Here is a 20,655-nt window from a genome sequence, read left to right as displayed (position 1 = left end):
CACCATTTCAGAATACATAGCCCGGAATCGTGTTTTGATTAAAAATTATTTCTCATTATGCCACTCATTGAAGCAATCTAAAGCAAGCTGAGCATAAAAGGCTGACAGTACTCAGCCCCATTGTTTTCAAGCCTCAAAAAAATCCCACAATGGTTTCTTTAAAAAATAATAAAAATGATTACTAAAAGCGAAATTCGAAGCTTTATCACCAAAACCAAAGTTAACTAACCTATGCATTATTTAAGCTCACAAATTCCTGACTCTAGAACTCTCCGACAGACCAATTTTGACAAGCCAACTTGCATGCCTGCCGTTTCTGCACAGACCACAATGTCAGTACTTTGCATCCTTCCTCGGCTAGGGTGGGGCCAAATAACAAATTTGTGTAAGCAGTTGTAATAGCTATCTAATTCAGCGTTGCAACAAGCATGTGGTATTGACGCTATGAACCAGAGTTGCGTTCAGTATATGCTAAAACTATTAATCCCACCATGCATTGCGAGGTTGGTGTTGTGGTGAAAACAATGGTGAAATAAATATTTATGAGTGTTGGGAAACCAGATGAGTGTTGGGAAACCAGGTTACGCAAACTGCCTTATACTGGAAAACTGCGAACCGGGATGTAATTACGAAAATCTGGGGCTTTTACGTGCCGAAGGTACTATTATGAGCAATATGAAAGGGAACGCAGGAACGCGTTGCAAACAGCTTGGAAACAGACCTGGAGCGATACGCGGATGATGCTGTGAAAAACACGGGGAAAGGAGGGCGCTCTTCCACCACTAACTGTTGGCACTCCCACCACACTGGCATTTCTACAAAACAGCAGCTTATGCCATTTCTCCGATAATACGGTATCGTCCGACAGCCGATAAGACACACGGCGGGATGCAAACAGTTGTTAGAACAGCATCCCCCTTTCCACTCTGTTTCCGACGGCGGCCGATGCGTATCACTCATAACTGGGTCTGAGGGTGTTTTTTACGCTTTCCTGTGTTCCCTTCATATTGCTCATAATAGTACATTTGGGCTATGAGACATGCTGCAGTGGGGGGACGCGAATTTATTTAGAACACCTGGAGGTGTTCAACGTGTCCCGAAATCTCCACACACGGGCATTTTCGTCTTAATACGAAAAACTGCCGCTTCAGCCAGGAGTGAACACGCATCCTCACTCTTAACAGCGGCAGCACGATGCCACCAACCTGGATTTCAGCAAATGGCCAGCCTTGCAAACAAGCCGGAATGCTTTGTAACCTTGCCCTCCCCCTAGGGCAACATTTGCACACCAACTATGACATAAATGTTCAGAACACAGGAAGGAAAACTCAGATCCTCCCTGTGTCCTGTTAAATACCTTGTGCTACAATATACACATGGGAATCAAGTTAACATACACCAAAACAAACAACCAGATACTGCAGATAGGCAATATATCGAGTAAAGGTATCCCACCATACTTTATAATACAAGCCAGTAATCTTGGCAACACAGTCAGATGTACAGAAGAGACATTCTTTGAGACAAGCAATATCCACCAGCTTGCCAGCAAGCTTTTATGAACAAGCCCTCAAGAGCGAAACCATAGTTCTGTACAGACAGCAGAGCAAATCGGCTACTATTTAGTGAATTTTTCGCCCACTCGTTGGCCCAAGCGACAATCAAGCCAGGAAAGAATCCTCAGAAGGAAAAGAATGAACCTGATGAGAACAGAGGAGATTCCTTTCCTAGAACCAACTGTATCGTCTGAAAGAGAGGCGAAACTTCCTGTTTTGCAAGCCACTTGTTCCCCAGAAGCAGCACGACTGCCAGCCTAATCTTTGAGTACGTACAATCAAGCAACAAAAACCGAGACACAGAGAGAGAGAGGTGCTGTGTCAATGACATTGATAGAGTGGCCACCACGTCAAAGCAGGAACAGGAAAAACCACCGTTCCTCGGTCAGGCTCGGCTTAACAAGCGTTTCCTTCAAAAATGACTGCGAAGCATAGAAAGGCGAGAGAAGTTACTTCCATCATTCACAAACGACCAAGCTCAGTAATGTTGAGTACTGCCAATAAAATGCAGACAAAATTTTGATGCAGCACAATGAAAGCAGTAGCCAATAAATATGCGAACCATTTTGTAGCTCACAATATAGCAGTTCTGTCAAAAACTCTGCGAAAGAAGACTGTACAGACAATCTAATGTAGACTAAATATAGTAAAGTGGCTATGTGTGGTGGTCACTTCAGTTACAAGGAGGAAACTTAAAAACAAGACCTCCTTCTGCAGAAGACATTCTACCAGTGGGGACAGATTGCCTCCTATGCCACCAAGCCTCTCCACTTGTACTCAGTATTTGATGTATCTGAAGTGATACGTTGGGGCCACATATTTATTTCAGTCACCTGTTCCAATGGAATGTGGCAGGTCACACAATCATGCTCTGCTTTGCACAGCTGCAGGCAATCCCTGACACGCTGAACTTTTGCTTTTAACATCGCCGTGAAGACAATACCGCCGTCAGTCTTGCGGTGCCTCGTTCCATATGCAGAAGTGGCTGACATACCTCACCAAGGACACCAGATAACCGAGCTCGCGTGATAAAAGCGCTGCCTAAGCTTGAGCGCAAGCATGCGTACCGTTTTATGGCTTCCACTGTGGTTTACCAACGACGACACATTAGCGCAGTTAACTTCGAAATCGGTTAAAATTATGGCAAAATTATAAATGATACAACGCCACCAAACTGAGCATTTCGCACGCATACTAGACAGCCCCGAGCTCAAGCGCTAATTAAAATGCATCTAGGCGGTCGTACGGAAGATATAATGGGAAAACCAAACGAAACAAATCGCATCAATGATGCCCAAAAGTACGCTTCACGTCTGAAGCTGCTGGTAAACACGCCGTGCTAGAAACAAAACACGCCTCTCCACGAGCCCGAAAAAACGCATGGACTACCATTCACACACAAAATAGGCGGTAACAAGGTGATATCGCCGCTAGCATTTCCTCTCTATACTTTGTTCCAGATTCATCTGGACGGCGTCCAAAGCAAGGAGCGCGCGCGTCTCGGCCGCTTCCCTCACGAGAGGCCAAGCTCGTGCAGGGAAAGCATTGCCAAAACGCCGAGAGGCACGCAGCGTTACCTTGGGCGGCATTCCGCACGGATCGAGAACAGTTTTCGGTGCCGCAGACCGCACACGCCCTCAGCATAACGGACCAGCCTTTAGCGATACCGTTGCATCACTTTCCCGCATTCCACAATCCAAACATCGCCGACAATTCCGATCAGGAAATAGCAGCCAGCACAAGCTAAAGCTTTCCCCGTCAACTCCTAGGGTCTGGTATAATTACTAACCAATAAATATTCTGAATTCGGCGCTCCAGAAACGTAGGGTATCATGAATGAGATAAATTAACGTGTTACCAAAAAAAAAACAATTAACTTAGGCTTACATACGTGTAACCTGACAGAAGCGAGAAATGTGAAAGAACCTTACACAGTACAGGTAAAGGCGATTTCACATGTCAGCTGTTGTAACTTTCGCTCGCGACTCCGCGGTTGCAGTCACACACGACAGGCACGCAAACGTGAACAGAGCACGAGAAGAAAACTAACTGCAAATACATTCGTCACAAGCATGGAGGAAAGAATACTCAGGAGAGGCCCCTAGCACCCCAATGCATTGCGAAAAGTGTGGAGGAAGTCACGTGAATTTTCTTGAGCCCATGGACAATGTTGCTTACTTGTTTACAACTGCGGCGGCCAAATTTGGGCGAATAGAACGGACACATTTTTAAGGCGCTTGGTATGTGGCTGCCTCGCTACGCTTGCAAACCAGCGCAGTCGCTACGACAAACGTTTTTAAATTAGGCCAGTTTGAAAACTCTGCCGTCGGAGGCGTCTGCGTTCGCCATCCCGCCAGCCTGTTGCTATGACGACGACAAACGCTACTTTGCCAGGCTTAAGGGCTGAAAAATCGTCCTTCTATCTCAAAAACGAAGGCCGTCTTTCGATTGAAACTTTGGGTGAGGGTTAGAATGGGCAAATTGAAGGCCAAATCAACAACTTAGAAGATGACATCGCACCGAGGAATTAGCGACGAAGCTGTTTTCGCTTCTAAGCGGGAGGGCAGGGCGACGCCATGTTAGTCAAATCAAACCGGAGACAGCAAAGGATGATGGGATAGAGTGCTGGGCTCCATGGGCTCAAGTCATGGCGGGACTCGGCTTCACAAATGTGACGTCAGGGCCTCTCCTAACCTTTTCTTTCCTCCATGGTCACAAGCGTCACTGCGGTATCAACAATGTTGCCAAACTGGCAGCGAAAAACCGCTGTAGCGAAGGGGAAACTATCGCCCAGTTCGATTGGTGCGCCAACTTAGCGGGAGTTTCAAATGCTTTCGACCACGTACTGCTTGTACCCGACTTCCTCGAAACAGAGAGCCGGGCGAGTTGGCTCAGGTTCATTGAAAAGTAGCGCCAGATGACGAGGGACTAATATAACATAACGTAAAGACATACCATCGGAGCACGCCGAAAAGCCAGCGCCTGTCATATACACATACAAAGACCGCTACCCTGCCGCAATTTGCAGCTTGGCAGTCCCTCATATCACGAAATCAGGCTCCCACTGTCCACGTCTTATACCGTCTCCTTGGTCCAGGCCACCAGACACTAGTAAATGCATCACGTCTCAACCACCGCGCCAAGCTCCTTCAATCACTGCAGTTGAAGCTAAATGCTAAAGCTTTCTGGTGCCACGTACGTTCACAAACATCTAAAAATTCTTCAGGAAACATTAACCTCTTCGATAAGAAGGGAGAGAGCATATCTGACGTTTCTAATGACTTTGCGGAACAATTGAGTTCCGCATACGGCAAGAAAAGTGTAGCTGCTCCCTATCAACTACCGCTGGGGTTCTATAAATACTTGAAAATGTTAATCTCAGGAAGTCTTGTCTCAAAAGCTCTAAAGTGCCTGAAGGGGTCATTTTCGTGCGGCCCTGACGCCATTCCCTCAGCAGTACTTAAGGCTTTTGTTGATCCCCTTGTCTTGACGTGTATATTTCTAACTTCCCTCAAGACTGGCCGATTTCCCGCTCGCTTGAAGACTGCGCTAGTTGTTCCTGTTTTTAAGTCAGGGTCAAAATTGGACCCCACGAACTACCGGCCAATCTGTATTTTATGCGCTGCTTCTAAACTCTTTGAGACAGTATTACATATGCTTCTCACGTTCAGTATAAAACACATATTAATTCCTGAGAAGTATGACTTTTTCACTGGCCGATCGACCAACTTCACTCTTGTCAATTTCATGCTGCACGCCCTGGAAGCTGTGGACGGGAGACGCCAACTTGACGTAGTTTACTTTGATTTAAGTAAGGCTTTTGATGTCGTCTGCCACGGCCTGTTATTTAACAAGCTCTCTCAACTCGATATACACCCATCCCTGACTTGCCGCATGCAATTATTTATGTGAAAGGTCATGTTTTGCGAGTGTAAATGGGCAGACCTCACTTTGCTTTGAGGCCACCAATGGTGTACCTCAGGGATCTGTTCTCGAGCCACTCCTCTTTTCAATTTTTGTAAATGGTGTTTCGTCAGTGTTTGAGGATTGTAATTTTCTCTTATATTCTGACGATGTCAAAATTTTTATATCTGTTTCGAACACTGCAAGGTGTTCTACTCTTCAGAGAGCAATCTCGTCATTTTCGCACTGGTGCGCTTGCAATAAACTTCTTATCAGTACATCTAAAACTAAGGTAATGACACACACAAGAAGAACTGACAACATCTTGTTCCCTCATAACATTAATGCCGAAGTGCTACCTGCGGCGTGGCGTGTGGCAGAGGTTAATGACCTCGGCGTCAACTTTGACAGCAAGCTGAGCTTCTCGTCGCATATCCGGTTAATTACTCGTAGGGCCCTTCGATCCCTTTGTGTTGTGTGCCGGATATCGAAGAAGTTCAACGAACCGAATTCTCTTGTCAAGCTCTACACTACTATTTATCGCCACTGCCAGCAGCTTCAGTATGCTTGTGTTGTTTGGAATATAGCACGTGCAAAACAAACTGTATACTCATTGACAGGGTACAAAATATTTTTTTTTTACCTTTTAACCATCACTTGGCCGGTAATGATAACTCTGGATCATCTTCTGCATGCACTGATGCTACCACGATTAATCTCCAGGCGGAATAAGGTGGATCTCCTTTACTTATTCAAAATTATTCGTGGCTCAGTGTCTTGTGAAGCGCTGCTACAGCATATTCCACTCTATGCGCCGCAGAAGTTGGTCAGGAAACACGGTGATTTTCATAATCCGAAATGTCTTCGTAGCTTGTGTTCCCTGTTTCGAATGCAGTGTTTGTACAACCGAGATATATTTAATGATTCCCTGACTCTCTTTCGCAAGCATGTCCGTGAGCTTGTCATGCCATAACTTTGCGCTTCTCCATTCTTGCATTCATGCGTGAAGCACGAGCAACACAAACCCTTTTTTCTTATTTCTTATTGCTTTTTTTTTCTCATACCATTACATGTATGCACTCCTTTTACGCGGTTTATCTCACGTGGAAGCCACCTTAGATCACTCCGTTTTTGTACGGCTTACATAATTCCATCTGCATATTTCTCTTGCCAGTTTGTGTGCATGCGTCAATAACCGGTCGCGTGCACTACAATTTGTATATATATAGTATATGTGTGCGTATTTCAAAGCGTGTAATTTTTGTTCAGTGTAACCAATGCTATTTTCTTTTTTTGTGTGGATGTGCAAATCTTGCGTCTCCTGTTTCCTTTTTTTCTCATGCACAAAGGCCCTCCGGCTGTTCCTGGGCACACTAATAAACACTGATTGATTGATTGATTGATTGATTGATTGATTGATTGATTGATTGATTGATTGATTGATTGATTGATTGATTGATTGATTGATTGATTGATTGATTGATTGATTGATTATACGAGCCCTCTGTCTTGTTCGTTAGCATCATCCGCTGTTACATTATAAGGGAACGATTCCTCGTACCCTTGTGAACAGTTGAGACTCTCTTCTCAGTAGGGAGGACGTCGTTAAATTGGTAATAAGCGATAATATCGCGGGAATGGTAGGCACTACTTTTAAAATAGGCAGCCTTTCTCACTGTAAACAAAAGCAACAATCGCACTTGAGATTGGGCCTCAGTCTTCGTTTATTAGCGTCGTAAAAGTTTTCGTGCGTACCATTATCTGGCGCCCAACATGGCAAATGATTTTCTAATTTGTATGTTGCTTTCGTTGCACGGACATGCCTACTGTTGTCTGTTATAAAGTGTTCATCTCACTACGGTGGGCAGTAGCATTATGGAATGGAATCGCATTATGGCTGAGAGTATCATTACGGCCCCTCAACGCCCCCCATTCCTGCCCAATCCCCCAAAGAGTGCATGTGCCTCGAAGAAAGGAACAACAACGACAACTTGTGTTCTGCTGCTGGCAACGTGCAGAGATAAGGCTGATTATATAGGGCCATGAGGTGGGCGTTTTAGCCCCAAAAAGACACCCCGGTTCTTGGCCAATCCCTCCCGTGGGTATGTGGCACTAGAAGAGGAACAACAACAACAACAACAGCAGGGATTCAGCATTGGGCTACAACTGTGGAAACCCGGGCTCAAATCCCATTGTATACCGCATGTATTTTTTTGTTTATTTAATCTTTACAGCAACGGCCACTTGCTTGACCGGACAAAAACAACCACAAAAACATAGTTTTTCTCAGACTCGGGGAACTTCGCCTTAAAAAAACATTCTCTTTGTCGATGTGTGACGATAATGACAGCGTCCACGAGCGCACAGCAGGTTCCGCTCTCTCAAGAGTGCAGTACACAGCCTTTGCCCTGACCAATCCACCACCGTGTTTGTGGAATTCCCACCGAGGGCATCTTAAATCTTTTTTTATCATTATCGCATCGTCACCACCACCGCCTATTCGGCCGCCATCTCCTACCAGGCTTTCGCCCCCCCGCAATGCCGACGCAGCAGAAGAACGTGGCGGAAGGTAACAGCGGCAAGCCAGCCCCTCCAGACGGCCCACCGCCAATGCGAGGCGATGGCGACAACGCTGCAGTAAAGTGCAGTGGAGCGGACAGCGTGAGCCGGTCGTCACTGGGCTTGTACTTGTACGCGGCACCAGCGTGTCTTGAACACGCGACCCATGAAGCTGGTCCCCACGGCCCCGTCCCCGGGGCGCCTGCGAGTCCCGTCCCCTCTCCGATCAAACTGGGAAGCGCGAACAAAGAATCTTTGGACTGCCCTTCCCCTGATGCAGCTGTTCGCCTTAGCCCTTCTCCTGACATTGAGGAAAGCGGGCTGCGATGATGAGTTCATCCCAGAAGAGCGGCGGCTGACCTCCACGCCAGAACACTGCTTCGATGATGAGCGCGGCTACGTGTTCAGCCGGAAAGCGCCACCTCAAGCCCTCTCAACCGACGAAGCAAGCCGAAGATCCGCCAAGAGCACGGAAGCTATTATCTGAGATTACGATGCGCTCTGTTTCGTGCTGTGGAAGTGCCACTGGGAAGCTGCAGCGCACATGTATGTTTTGTGGGAGAACTTTTACAAGAATCGGGGCAGTGACACGAGCTTTCTTCCGTTTTCACCATATTTTCCGTCCCAGACTGTGCACCCCCCGGGCTGCAACTTTACCCTACTTTTCCCTCCCGGACTACACACGCTATACGCAGGTGTGGATATTAAATCATGCTTTATTTGACCAAGTTTTTTATCGAAGACAGCGTCTTTCTTTACTCTTTTGTTTTTCTTTTGTAATTAGCCGTAATCGCGTGAGGGCGTTTGTTCATACAGACCGTCGTGATCTCGTTAGTTCGTTTTCAGCTTTTTATTGTTTCGATTTCTTGTTTTGTTTTGAATGACGGCCCTGAATTAGATAAACAATTGCAATTTCTTTCGTTCGTTTTCATTCGCGTCTCTCTTTTTTTGTGCTTTAGTTAATCGCATCAGGGCGCTGGATTACGTAGGCCTTTATGATCATTTTCAGTTTTTGCATGGTTTTTTGTGGCTTCGAATGCTTGTAATGTTGCAATAATCCACATCTGCACCATTTTAACGATTAATTTGGGGGGGGCTGTGAAAATAATGCTTATGCATTATAAATGCTAGAGGTCTGGAAGCGCACACAGGTGCACATCGCGAGACACGCCAATTAAATTCCCTTAGCGTGTAAACACAAACACACCACGTTCGAAAGATGGGAGCGAACTCAAGTGGCACCCGCTGCAAAATCAGCGACCAGTTCGCTGTAAAACGCATAAAGCCACATCACCCTCCCCTCCTCACTCCTTGCCCTGCATAGCTGTGAGGCGATCTCCGGACAGGACCTCCAGACGAATTACGTTCCGTACGTTGAACAGTCGCACCTCGTTATAACGCAGTAGTATAGAAACAGCAAATTAGGTCGTTATAACTGGTATTCGTTATAACAGTAGAGGCAAAAATTGGCTATATCGACTCGACAATCCGGCTCGCGCAGAAATACTTGATACAAAAATGCATTTTTTAAGGCTTCCAACCTACTATAAAAAAAGGTAACCCTTACCTTTCTCCCTGTTGCATTTCAAGCTCAATGAACCGGAACGTGAGTACGTGGAATTACGACAGAACAAAGTTCACCTGGCAGAACAGGCCTGCGTCCTTATTTATTTGATGTAGGATGTGATCTTTATCTGGTGGATACTCACAGCACTGAGCAGGCTGGAGTTTCCCACAGTGTCTACGAACAAAAGGACCTGCATACTTCTGCAGTTTCGGACTACGGGGGTTATTTCAAGTAGCTTCTCAGCCTCCTGGTCAAATATTTCTTCGTTATATCCGATATCGCAGGTGGCTCTCGAGGTTTCAGTTTCGTTATAAAAGAATAAGTGTCATTGAAATAAACCGTGACCAATTAAAATTCGTATTTAGTTTGCTATAGCCGATAATTCGCTATATCCGTGTTCGCTATAACGAGGTTCAAATGTATATGTGTCCTTGGACGTCGGCGTTGAGGCTATCGTTTTCGACGTGCGGTAGCATGGCATCGAGCATTTTAGTCGATTTTAGTCGAGCATTTCAACGTACATGGGCAGCATATCTGCAAGGATATTGTTGAAACATTCTGTTAGTCCATATGTTTGGGGGTATTAGGCCATTGTACTTCGGTGGTCCGTCGTGCTTTGAAGTGTCAGATGAAGTGTCAAAGTGTCAATCATTGAAGTGTCAAAGAGGCACTTGTAGGTACCCACGAGAGACATCTGACTGCGGCATTTTAACCGACGTGCTTATTGCGTATTAGTTTATTTTAACTGATAAGGAAAGCCCGCGAAATATGAAAAATAACACGTGACTGCGCTTTAGCCCGCATCATAAAGCAGTGCCCTCGTACAGGCTCCCTCTGAGTTAGCCGGAATGCAATAAACAAGAGAAAGAAAGAACAAATCATGACCGAGTTTGTGCCTTCTTCCATATGCACCGCGCGAAACTTATGTTGCTGCTCCTTCCATATATGCTATCATCAAGGTGATGCGCTGCCTCTTTGGGCGTGTGACAGGTTAAGCAGGCATTGCAGTCAGCTTATTTGAAAGCGCTGGTTTACGACGCGGGCGGGCCGCAACTCCACTGTACTGGAAACATTATGCACTAAGTTTTCTTCGAGTTACGCCGTTGCTGTTTTTAAAAATCTTGGTGCACGATAGCTGGGACCCCGTGTATAACAATTATATTGAAGAAGCTTTTTATCTTTTGTTTCACTGCCGGTGCACTGCCGGTGCACCGGCACGGGTGAAGTTTGCCGGTGCACTGTATGAGGCGACCACAAGCAGCTGGTACGCTGCAGAACCCAGAGAAATCGCGAAGTTGCAACTGGACACGTCACTGGAAAAAGCTTTGGTGCTGTGTTTGTGTGTGTATTACATGGAGGACGCTACGTATCCGTCTGCTTTTAGGCAGTTGCAAGGATTCCTTCAGGTGGCAATTAGACATGATGGCATCGACGAAATTCCATGGGCGCTCAAAATGGTGCGTGATTTGCTGATGTAATTACATTTCGTCTGAGTTAAGGTCGTAGCAACGCTCACGCGCTGCTTTAAAGCGGCATGAAGAGTTCATCTGAAGCCTATTTTATAGTTCTTGTCTTTATTTCTCGGATTTCTCTGTATGGAAGCATTCTTGTAGCAATTTTGTAACAATAGTTTGTAACAATTTTGTAACAATTTTGCAATCTTGTAACAATAGTGGTTATTGTGAATAAAGAAGTTTCAGTAAAATTTAAAATTTGTTTAAATTTTTTGTTTGTGTTGTCCCTCAGCTTTGATTCAAAATCTCGACCTTCGCAGCAATCATCACATACTTTTTCACTTAATTTTTATCACCTACGTAGAGGTAATGACGCTGAAAGAATCACATCAAAAGCTTAACTGTATGGGCTTAGCTTGTTACACTTGTTCAAAATGCTTTATGAACGTTTGTCTTCCACTGCCTTCAACGGCGTTTAGGTTTATCTACCGAAATTAAGAGGCAATCCTTAACCCCCTTATGATGCTAACACTACGAAGTTTGGGGTCATGTATAACGAAGAATTAACGCGGCAATCGCAATGCGAGTCGATCGATCCGTGATTGGCGACCTTCTTATCGCTTAGTGAAGGTGAAAACAAGATTTGTACTTACCCGATGCGGCATTCTCCAGCTGTGTATAATGCGTCTCTCTGACCATCAGAAATCTTTTATAAAGAGAGCTAAAAGAAGATATCGTTTGCTCTGCCGTATTTATGGGTTTGGTGGGTGCTCCAAGCTACACAGACCATAAATACGGCACAACAACTATTATCTTCTTTCAGCTTTTATTTAAACGATTCCTGGTGGTCAGAGAGGCGTATTATACACAGCTGGAGAATGCCTCATCGGGCAAGTACAAATCCTCGTTTCCCCTTTACTAAGCGATAAGAAGGTCGCCAGTCACGGGTTGCAAGCGTGAGCGCTAAGCGTGGTACTTCACCACGCCTAAAACAAACGTGCAAAAACTATATTTTACTCACGCTTCGTTAGCGTTACTCATCCCGCGAGTCACGCTTAGTAAGCGTGATTTTTCAGCGTGAAAGCACATCACACTTGGAACAAGCGTGCAAAAAATCGCCGACACTCACGCTTGCAATGCTAAGCGTTAAAAAATTGAGAGTGTAGTACTGCGTGATGCCTTGGAAAGTGACCAAAGGGGCAGCTTAGAGGTAAGGATGCAGGCTTGCCGGTCGTTGAACGTATCTCTGCTGGGAGGAAGTTCCCTCAACATCACAGGTTCCATTAGCTAGGCACAACAATCTACCTAAGTGCAACGCCTGTCAGCCTGGGGTAGCGAGCGGTAGAGTCATTCCAATACTCAATGAGTTCGATGGCTGTTTTTGTGGGGCTTGGTTCCAGCAAATACTGGTTGAGAACGGCGGACCATCAGCCCACATTTGTGCAGCTTTGAAAAGGTCCATTCGGGGGTGAAATCTAATTTAACCCAATTCTCCAGAAACGTGAGCCCCGGATACATGGAATCGACGAGAAAGGGTCGAGTCGGCTGGCAGGTCAGCTACCTCGACCCGGGGAGCAGAGGGGTTCCCGGAAAAAGAGCTATCGTATTTTCACTATTCTAACACGCACCCTTTTTTGCTGAAAGGTAGGCTTAATAGTCGTGTGCGCGTTACAAGTGGGGTCGAAACAGAAATAGGCTTTAAACCGGCCAGCCGCATTGCCATACGGAACGGACATGAAGCCCCCCAAAATCCAACTCAATCCAATAAAAGCAATCCGTCAACACCACGTGAATGAATTTCGGCGCACTAATTCCTCAATGGCATACCGCATGCCTTGGTCAGCAGTTTTTGGGCTGCTGCAATCAGCTCGTCACGCCTAGAATTATGAAGATGAAAGCACTTGAAATTGCAAGCAGCTTCAATGTCCCCCGCTATAACTGCATTTCCAGCAGTAGCTGGATAAGCAATCTTATGAAGCACAATTCATTTTTGTCTTCCACAGTTGCATATGCCAAATAAAATCTCCTTCTTCCAGGTACGTAATGTCATGTCTTTTCCATGTTCGCGGTAGAGTTAGTGTCAAATTATTACTTTTTTCAAATTTTCGTGCGTGAACTTACCCGCTCGTCACAATTGGGGGCGCGTTAGAATCGCGCCAATACGGTATTCTGCTCCTCGCGGCCCGCCGACTCATCCCGACGAACGGGTCAACCGGGATACGGCCCGTTCGTCACATGGCGTTTCGTCATAGGCCGGTTCGTAATAGGCCGTTTGGTTACATAGGATCATTCGTCATAGGCCGGTTCGTAATAGGCCGTTTGGTTACATAGGATCATTCGTCATAGGCCACTTTGTCACTTAGGAAAGTTCGTCACAGGTGCACAAAATGAATGTCCTCGTGTTTTTTTTTTCGACTCGAAAGAGAGAAGCGAGGCACAGGTTTATTTAGTTTTTTTTTTTGGTACTTTGGGCCGTACATCTAGCAAAGCTCAACATAGAATGCAAGCCAGAGTGGGCAAGTAGGGTGACGTGTTCGGACAAGATTATAGATACGAGTTCAACAACCCAAGACAGAAAAGTGAGACAGGGACGTAGCCCAACACAGTTCTTGGAAGACGGGCCAGGCGTCTGGTTCTAAGTGGTCCCGTAATAGGAAAAGTGGTAGCACCGACCTTCTCGTTCTTGGAAATTTCACATGGGCTATTTCGTGTCACCTATTAGTGGTTTAATACAAGTGGTGCAACTAATTATTTGATGGACCTTTCTCCAGTAGCCATCTGCGCATGCGCGGGGCGCCGGTCCGCCATTCTTGACAGTAGCGCTCGGGCAAAATAAACAAAAGGGCGCCCCCTCAGCTAGCTGCTTGGGAGCGGATATGCCTCCTATAGGGCTGTACGTTTTTGTATACTCCTTTCGGACAGTTCGAGTGAGTTCTTATGTGCACACAAAAAAGGCTTTCCAAGGAAAGGGGCAAAAATGACCACGCTGTGAGCACTTGGCTACCAGTGAGGGAGCAACGAAAATGAAAAAAAAAAGTGAAGAAGAAGGAGTGCTACGGGTCAACCTACCCCCTGCCTCCGGGTCGACTGGACTCGCATCGACGGCTCTCCAACCCCAACTCTATCATCGAGTGTATAGTAAGACAAACAACTACAAGTGTTCACAGTAGCCCTTTTTTTATTATTTTACCACCACATGAGTAAAAAAATGTAAATGACTCGTAGTAGAACAAAAGAGGCCGATGTCCGCGCCATTTCAAAGCACATCACAAACAGTGTTAGGCCACTGGCAAGAAGCGAGAAAATGACAGATCTCTGTGCTCATCGGATTCAAGGCGGCAGCCAGGAAAAAAAGGACAGCTGATAAAAAGCCACTGGCGCCTTCAAAACAACGGACAAGCACATCATTTCTTTCTCGCTCTTTCGCAAAATCCTCTGCGTTCTATGACCAATGCACACGCGGTGAAAATGCGACCTGAAGTGTACTTATTCCTTTACAGCTGTCAAAAGCACAATGATAAACATTTATTCACCTGTTAGCACATTTCATTTTCATGTACCAAATGTTTTTAAGGAATTAAAACGCATGAGTAGCATTTCTAGCCAAACGCGAATTCAGCCAAGATTGACATTCTCCCAAGGTTTCTTCATCTCGCCATGCCTCCTCGTTCGAAGCCTTGTCCATATGGGCTGAATTAAACGCTGACTTATCATGCTTGAGCTTTTCAAACGTTCTAAACTGTAGGAAGAAATATTTTGCCCAGTCCGACCCCAGTTCTTTTCGCCATCATAGCTGAAATGTGCAGTGACTCCGGTTTCTATATGATTGACAGTACACACGAAAGAAATACACGACTATACGCTGTTATTTTATGTTTGGTATACGGTACTAGTCCCCCTTGTGCCACTTAAAAGCGAAACATGTCGTGCACAGTGCGCTTTTTTCCTCCGTTTCCAGCATTTTCAAAGGAAGACTGGATGGCAGTGTTTTAGCGAGTTTAAGCATCATACATTGTTGTTGAATGACCCGAGCAGTGCTTACCGCTACGACGTCAGATGCACATCATTTATTCAACAACGACCACGGGCAACACAACAGGCCTGCTTTCGTTCTTTTAACCTCGAAATATGCGCTCGTGCAGTCCTCTCTCGGTCAGTGTAGCTTCGAGCAGGTGAAATCCTGATGAACAAGAGCAAAAAAAAAAAAAAAAAAACGCGCCAACCCGTTTACTGGAATGCTTTTTGATTCGCCTGCAGCGAGATATATTTCGAATTGAGCTTCCGAAAGTTCTAAAGTCAAAGTAAATGCTGAAGACTCAGATATTACATATACAGTGCTTACAAGCGGAATAGATGTTGCCAAGGGATTCATGCTGATAGACTCGGAGTACAAGAAGGCCAAAAAGAAGCTGCACGCGTATGCAGCACGCGCAAACATCAGCACCAACCACCCTGAGCAGAGAGCTAGGGACCACAATCGCACACGCAGCTCCGGTGCGCACGTTGACACGGTTGCAGCCTACTAGACTTCAACTAGTCTACTAGACCTTCTGCGCGCTTTGTGAACTGTAACAGATTGCTAAAATTATAAACATTAGGACCCTTGATGACTTGTTACTGTATGTAATTAACAAAGCGTGGAGCCGTTTCTTTCAGCGCATATTACCAGACGAAAAAGACCGCAGGATTTCAACTCAATGTGGCGGTGCCAGTAGTTTTGCGATGTAAGCCGCACGCTGGTTCCTGAAACCTTGCGCGCAGCTGTTTCATTTAAGAGATGGCAGGAGCAAAGCCCCTGCAATAATAATAATAATGTTCAGTTGAAATTTTTTTCAAATCCAAGTGTAACGCAGATTTAGCACAAGCCTAGAAAGCTTCACGATACCTACGGTGCTCTCAAACTAATTCGGAGTAGAGGAGCCCAAATCGATATTCCATTTTTCCAAGTGTTCCAATACCGAAATCTTGGCAATTACAAAGTAGGATTGCATTTTTCGGTTAATCCATATACGATTTAAATAGAAACTCGAATGTCCCTTGTGATGCACTTTATTAACACATAAGGAACTGTGGGGCTAGATTTTTTTGGTCTTTGCGTCAATTCCAGGCTTTTAAACAGATATCTATTCCTTTTCCTCTCTTCTTTATTTTATTACTGTCCCTCGCTGTAGGCTGTCATTAAATAAAATACTCCAACAAATGAGCAAGCACGATAATGTAATGACAATATTTTCTAGCTTTGCTTTCTTGAACAATACAGTACTTGAACTATAAACCCAAATCCACAGCAGATTAAGAAACCCGCTTACGGCTCGCATTCCGACGTATATAGCTTGCACACTTGAAGGAGAGCGGACTAACACGTGATCTATAGGCCTTGTAAAAAGGCCTGCCGTTAACTAAGGCCGCGATTTGGCCATGATTGTTGGACATGTTGAAAATCCAACCAGCGCACAGAAACAAAAGCGGAAGGGAGGCGATGCTTGGGCAACAGCGCTCCGCAGTTCGCCACCACCGGCGCAGCGGGCTGCACTGCGTAACCGTAGCAGGCGACAGGCAGTTAGCTCCACCTCTGACGATGATTGCGACTGCTGCAACGTTCCCGCGGCGCTAGTCGTGACACTACTCGTGGCACAAGTCGTTGCGATACTCGCACTGTTACCTCTAACAGTGGCCGCGCCTGTACATGCATCGGCTCCCTTTCATTCTTGTTTATGCTGGCCTGGTTGTATGCTGAGGTTGCCAGTAACCTTCTCAATTCATTTTTGCACATGACCGACTGGAGACAGAAAAGTGAATAAAGCTTTTCTTTACGGCTGCAGTTACTTAAAGGAGTAGATGCTGCTCTGCACTTTCAATTGGTGTGTTTGGTGAATCAAATCAATGCTTAGACATCACGCCCACTTAAAGTTGTCTGGAAGCTTGCGCCTCCCCGATTCTCTCTTTTGCTTAGCGTCGAGGGAAGCCCCTTTTAGTATCTACGATTGCAAAATTATATATTTGGTAGGTGTTTTGGTAGTATACTTTGATTTGTGATTCTGTAATTCACTACTCTCTACTTTTCCACCTCCCACGACATTTTGCTGATATCGACGTGTCTCGACCCGTACGCGGAAATTTATTTTGAAGGAACGTTAATTCAGCAACGCGAAGACAGATTTGAGATGGTGTGATAAGAACGAATTAAAGCAAACCTCGATGTGCAATGCAGGCCAAACCTGGCTTCAATGCTCGCTGCACACTTGATACACGAGAAGAAGACGCCATTACAGACTATAACTTCGGTACACGTTTTGGACTGTATGATACGGAGAAAAGGTCGTCGTTTGTTGAAGGCGTGCTAAGCGACCGCTCTCTTAGCATCGCAGCCACTTATACTGCAGGTGTGTGCTTCAATTACACGCAGGTCAAGACGACTTGCGTTGCCACGAGTTACCCACTTCGCGTCCACCCCAAGTTTCCAAAAACTCCAATTTTAGGCACATATACATACTATAGGGCATGCCTTTTCTAACTTGGGACTTTTGGTGCGAAGTTGAGTGGTTGTCCGTACCAACTAATATCTCCAAACTCCACAGAGAACACTAGTTTCTATAGCTTGCATTGTATAGTCTTGCAAGAAACATGTGTAAACGAACTGTAATCTCGGGCTCTAAACAATTGTGACTGTACCTAAAGGGAGAGTCAACCGGTTTTTGTGAAGCATGTGCTCCCTATCCCAAATGAAAGGGCACCACTTAAAATGCCTTGAACCGAAACGGGCTCGCTGATAGGGCCACAGAACGTTTGAAAGCGGAATTTGTAGATGTACCAGCTTTAAGTATGCTGCCAAAACGAATGCCGGCAATCGTGACAGTGAGCCGCGCAGCAACATACTTAATTAACAGTACGCGAGGTGAAAGGGTGTTAAAAAACGTGTCCCAGGCTAAAATGTCAAGAAAATGCAGCCTTTCCCATTTCTTTATGCGGTTTTTGAATGATGCATTGAAACCGACGGAGCTGTTTGTGTACATACGATAATGGCCCGTTTAGACACTACGTGTTTAGCCACCTTTCAGATAGCACGAAGTTTGGTGCCAAATTAAACATGATTCCGCCAATTTTTTTTTTTTTGGAAATTCCTTGTGGCTAACCCACGCACTATATAAAACGCTGGCTTTCATATGAGTAGATGACTCCACAAAGAAGCGGATGGCTGTCTCTTTAAATTACGAAAATGGGGCATAAAAGGCGTGTCTCTTCACTTATGTTCCGATACTGTTGCCGGCAATGAAGGTGAAGCATTGTGGAAGCAACTTGACAATTCACTCATATTGTTATGCCTTTAGGCACAAAAAATAGTGCCTTTCCCCTTAAAAACAACCGAAAAAGGTGGGCCCTATGTGGACAACTCACAGACAGAGGGAGGGAATAAACTGATATGGGCTGGACAAGTAGAACGTTTTGCTTGGGCATTTAGTGAGCAATGGGCGCCGTACAAGAAGGTGATTTCCCGAAACTCCCAACCCGCTTCAAATCGAAGGGCCATACAACTTCCATGGCGCACACCAGCGCCGGAGGTTGTGCCTCCGGCAAACCTCAGGCGCCACGTGCGACCCGACCTGCACGATCGAGACGCGGAAGCAAGCGGCACACACGCAGGGCGGCGGACGTTGGAGGCCAGCCGCCATCGATTCTGCGCCCTCGACGGGCCGGTGCGGGGGGCTGCAGCGCCTCAGTCGCTCTTCCACTCGTCCCGACCCGTGGGGCACTCGAGTGCGTGCCACCGTGTGACGGCACTGCGCGGGTTGGTGAGCATATCCTGCCAATGGCGAAGCTCCTCGCCGCGAGCGTACATGAATGGCCCGAGCACGGTTTTGCCCAGGCGCCGGTAGTCCACGCCGTCCGACGAGACCATGACGGTGAAGCTCAGGCTGCACGAGTCGAAGTAGCGGCCCGCCACGCCGAAGGTGAACGCATCCGAGAAAGTCGCCTCGTCGCCGGGTCCCCAGTCGTGGCTCTCGGACCGCTTCTCCTTCACGCACTTGCGGCCGTGGTTCAGCGCCAACCTCACGCACACACCTGCCAAGGAAAGGGGACCAGTGTGACGACCCTGCGGTCTGCATGAGCGCGCAGACCAAACTTTCGCTAACGCGTGTCCCGCAGCCCATATAACTACGCCGGTATGAGCCTTGTGCAGCTCTCCGATGTTACGTGCAACAGGAGCGTCCAAATCAACGACCTCGAGTGCAGGGTTTGCGCATTGCACGTATTAAGCATGTCATAAAAAAAAACGCGCACATTAGAACAAAATCCCGCCGCACTCTCGCGTACCTCGGAATCATACCAACGAAGCCGATTATGCCCCTACTCTTGCGACACCGAACGATCCACCTCTGTCGGATAATTTATCTGAATGATGGACCTTTTTAACGCTGATGAACAAAGCTCAGACATGGGACCCCCCTGGATTGTTGCCGCCCGACGACTCACTCGTCCACTTTCTTCGCATTCTTTACTCTGAGGCGGGCTGTAGGGATAGCATACAAATCCCGTCTTTCGAGTGATTATACAAGAGCCCCCTGGCCGAGTGGTCAGCTCGCGTGACTGGCGATCATGGACACCAGTTCTATTCTTAGCAGCCTGTGAAGTCGACAGTTTTTGCGAATGGAAAACACGCACTAGAGTAAGGTCTCCGCTTTAATGAACGCCCATGCGTATATTGACTGTTTATCGTGAGGTGATTATCCCCTCATTTTCCTGACTTCCTTTCCACCCCCTCCCTCCCCCCCCCCCCTTCCCCTCCCAAAATGATCTCCCGCCAAGTTGCATGTTTGCAATAAAGGCTTACACTGACGTTAGATCGGCATAGCCCACCTACCGACATTTCTTGGTCACGGCAGCGCACCGGCTATGTATCAGTTTTATTATGCGAAAGCTTTAGCTAACTCGATAAGTCGGAAATCCGACGTCGTGATGGCCGTCGGACGGCCCATAAAACGACCGACGGACGGCACAAAAAGGGCCGATGGCTCAGAGAATAAACAAAAGTAAAAGAATTCTGGCACTGGCCCCTAACTTTTCAGGTAAGCTCTTGTAAACACACTAAAGTGATTGGGTTGAAAAGAAAATTAAACATATTTTGGCTTGGGTTGGAATCGAACCTAGGGTCTCCGGGATGCGAAATGAACCTTTAAGGAGACATGCAGACAAAATACAGGTTTGTTGTATTCGAAAATTTTGGTGTTTTGTGGTGTCCCAGCGCTTTCCCGGCAGCAATAAATGCTTTATTCCTTGAGTAATTAATCAATTTAAGTTAAAATTTTGATTCTCCCGCCAAATCGTGTTTTCTGACGTCTGCCATTACGTCACACGTACGGGTCTTAAATGTGAACTTCAAGTGCGCATTTCGGTCTGCCGCGGATTGTGGAGCCTTATTTACCGTCAGTCATTCTAGATGGCGCCACCATACTACTCCGCACCAATATTCGCCTTTGCTCTGTTTTTGAAAGTATTTGCACCTCGCTTGTTTTTGTTACGATACGTAGTAATTGTTTCGTGAAACATGGGAGATGTTCGACAAATATGGTCACGTAAGACACTGTCGCTTACGCCAATCGGCCAGTGTCGCCTGAGA

At 46.2% G+C, this 20,655-nt stretch overlaps 2 protein-coding genes across 4 annotated transcripts in view; both read right to left on the bottom strand.

Annotated features, from left to right (window-relative positions):
- The window catches only part of Sfl (N-deacetylase and N-sulfotransferase sfl), a 46,703-nt gene extending 43,057 nt beyond the window's left edge, over window positions 1–3,646 (bottom strand). The window contains exon 1 of one of the 2 annotated variants that reach the window (XM_077685189.1): window positions 3,488–3,646. The gene's annotated coding sequence lies outside the window, so the exon portion shown is untranslated. Of the gene's footprint in view, window positions 1–1,700; window positions 1,720–3,487 lie in introns of those variants that run through there. The other variant, XM_077685194.1, reaches the window with a different exon arrangement.
- A 10,553-nt stretch (window positions 3,647–14,199) lies between these two features.
- LOC144153554 (synaptotagmin-15-like) overlaps window positions 14,200–20,655 on the bottom strand; it is a 168,658-nt gene continuing 162,202 nt past the window's right edge. For both annotated transcript variants that reach the window (XM_077685179.1, XM_077685183.1), the window contains one exon: window positions 14,200–19,100. In XM_077685179.1, the coding sequence (XP_077541305.1) occupies window positions 18,754–19,100 (347 nt within the window). In that variant the 3' untranslated portion in view covers window positions 14,200–18,753. The remainder of the gene's footprint in view (window positions 19,101–20,655) is intronic.

Source organism: Haemaphysalis longicornis, unplaced genomic scaffold (assembly GCF_048455015.1).
Source record: "Haemaphysalis longicornis isolate Haplotype H1 unplaced genomic scaffold, Haemaphysalis longicornis Haplotype H1 scaffold_1, whole genome shotgun sequence".
NCBI lineage: Eukaryota > Metazoa > Arthropoda > Arachnida > Ixodida > Ixodidae > Haemaphysalis > Haemaphysalis longicornis.
This window is presented reverse-complemented; position numbering and strand designations above follow the sequence as displayed.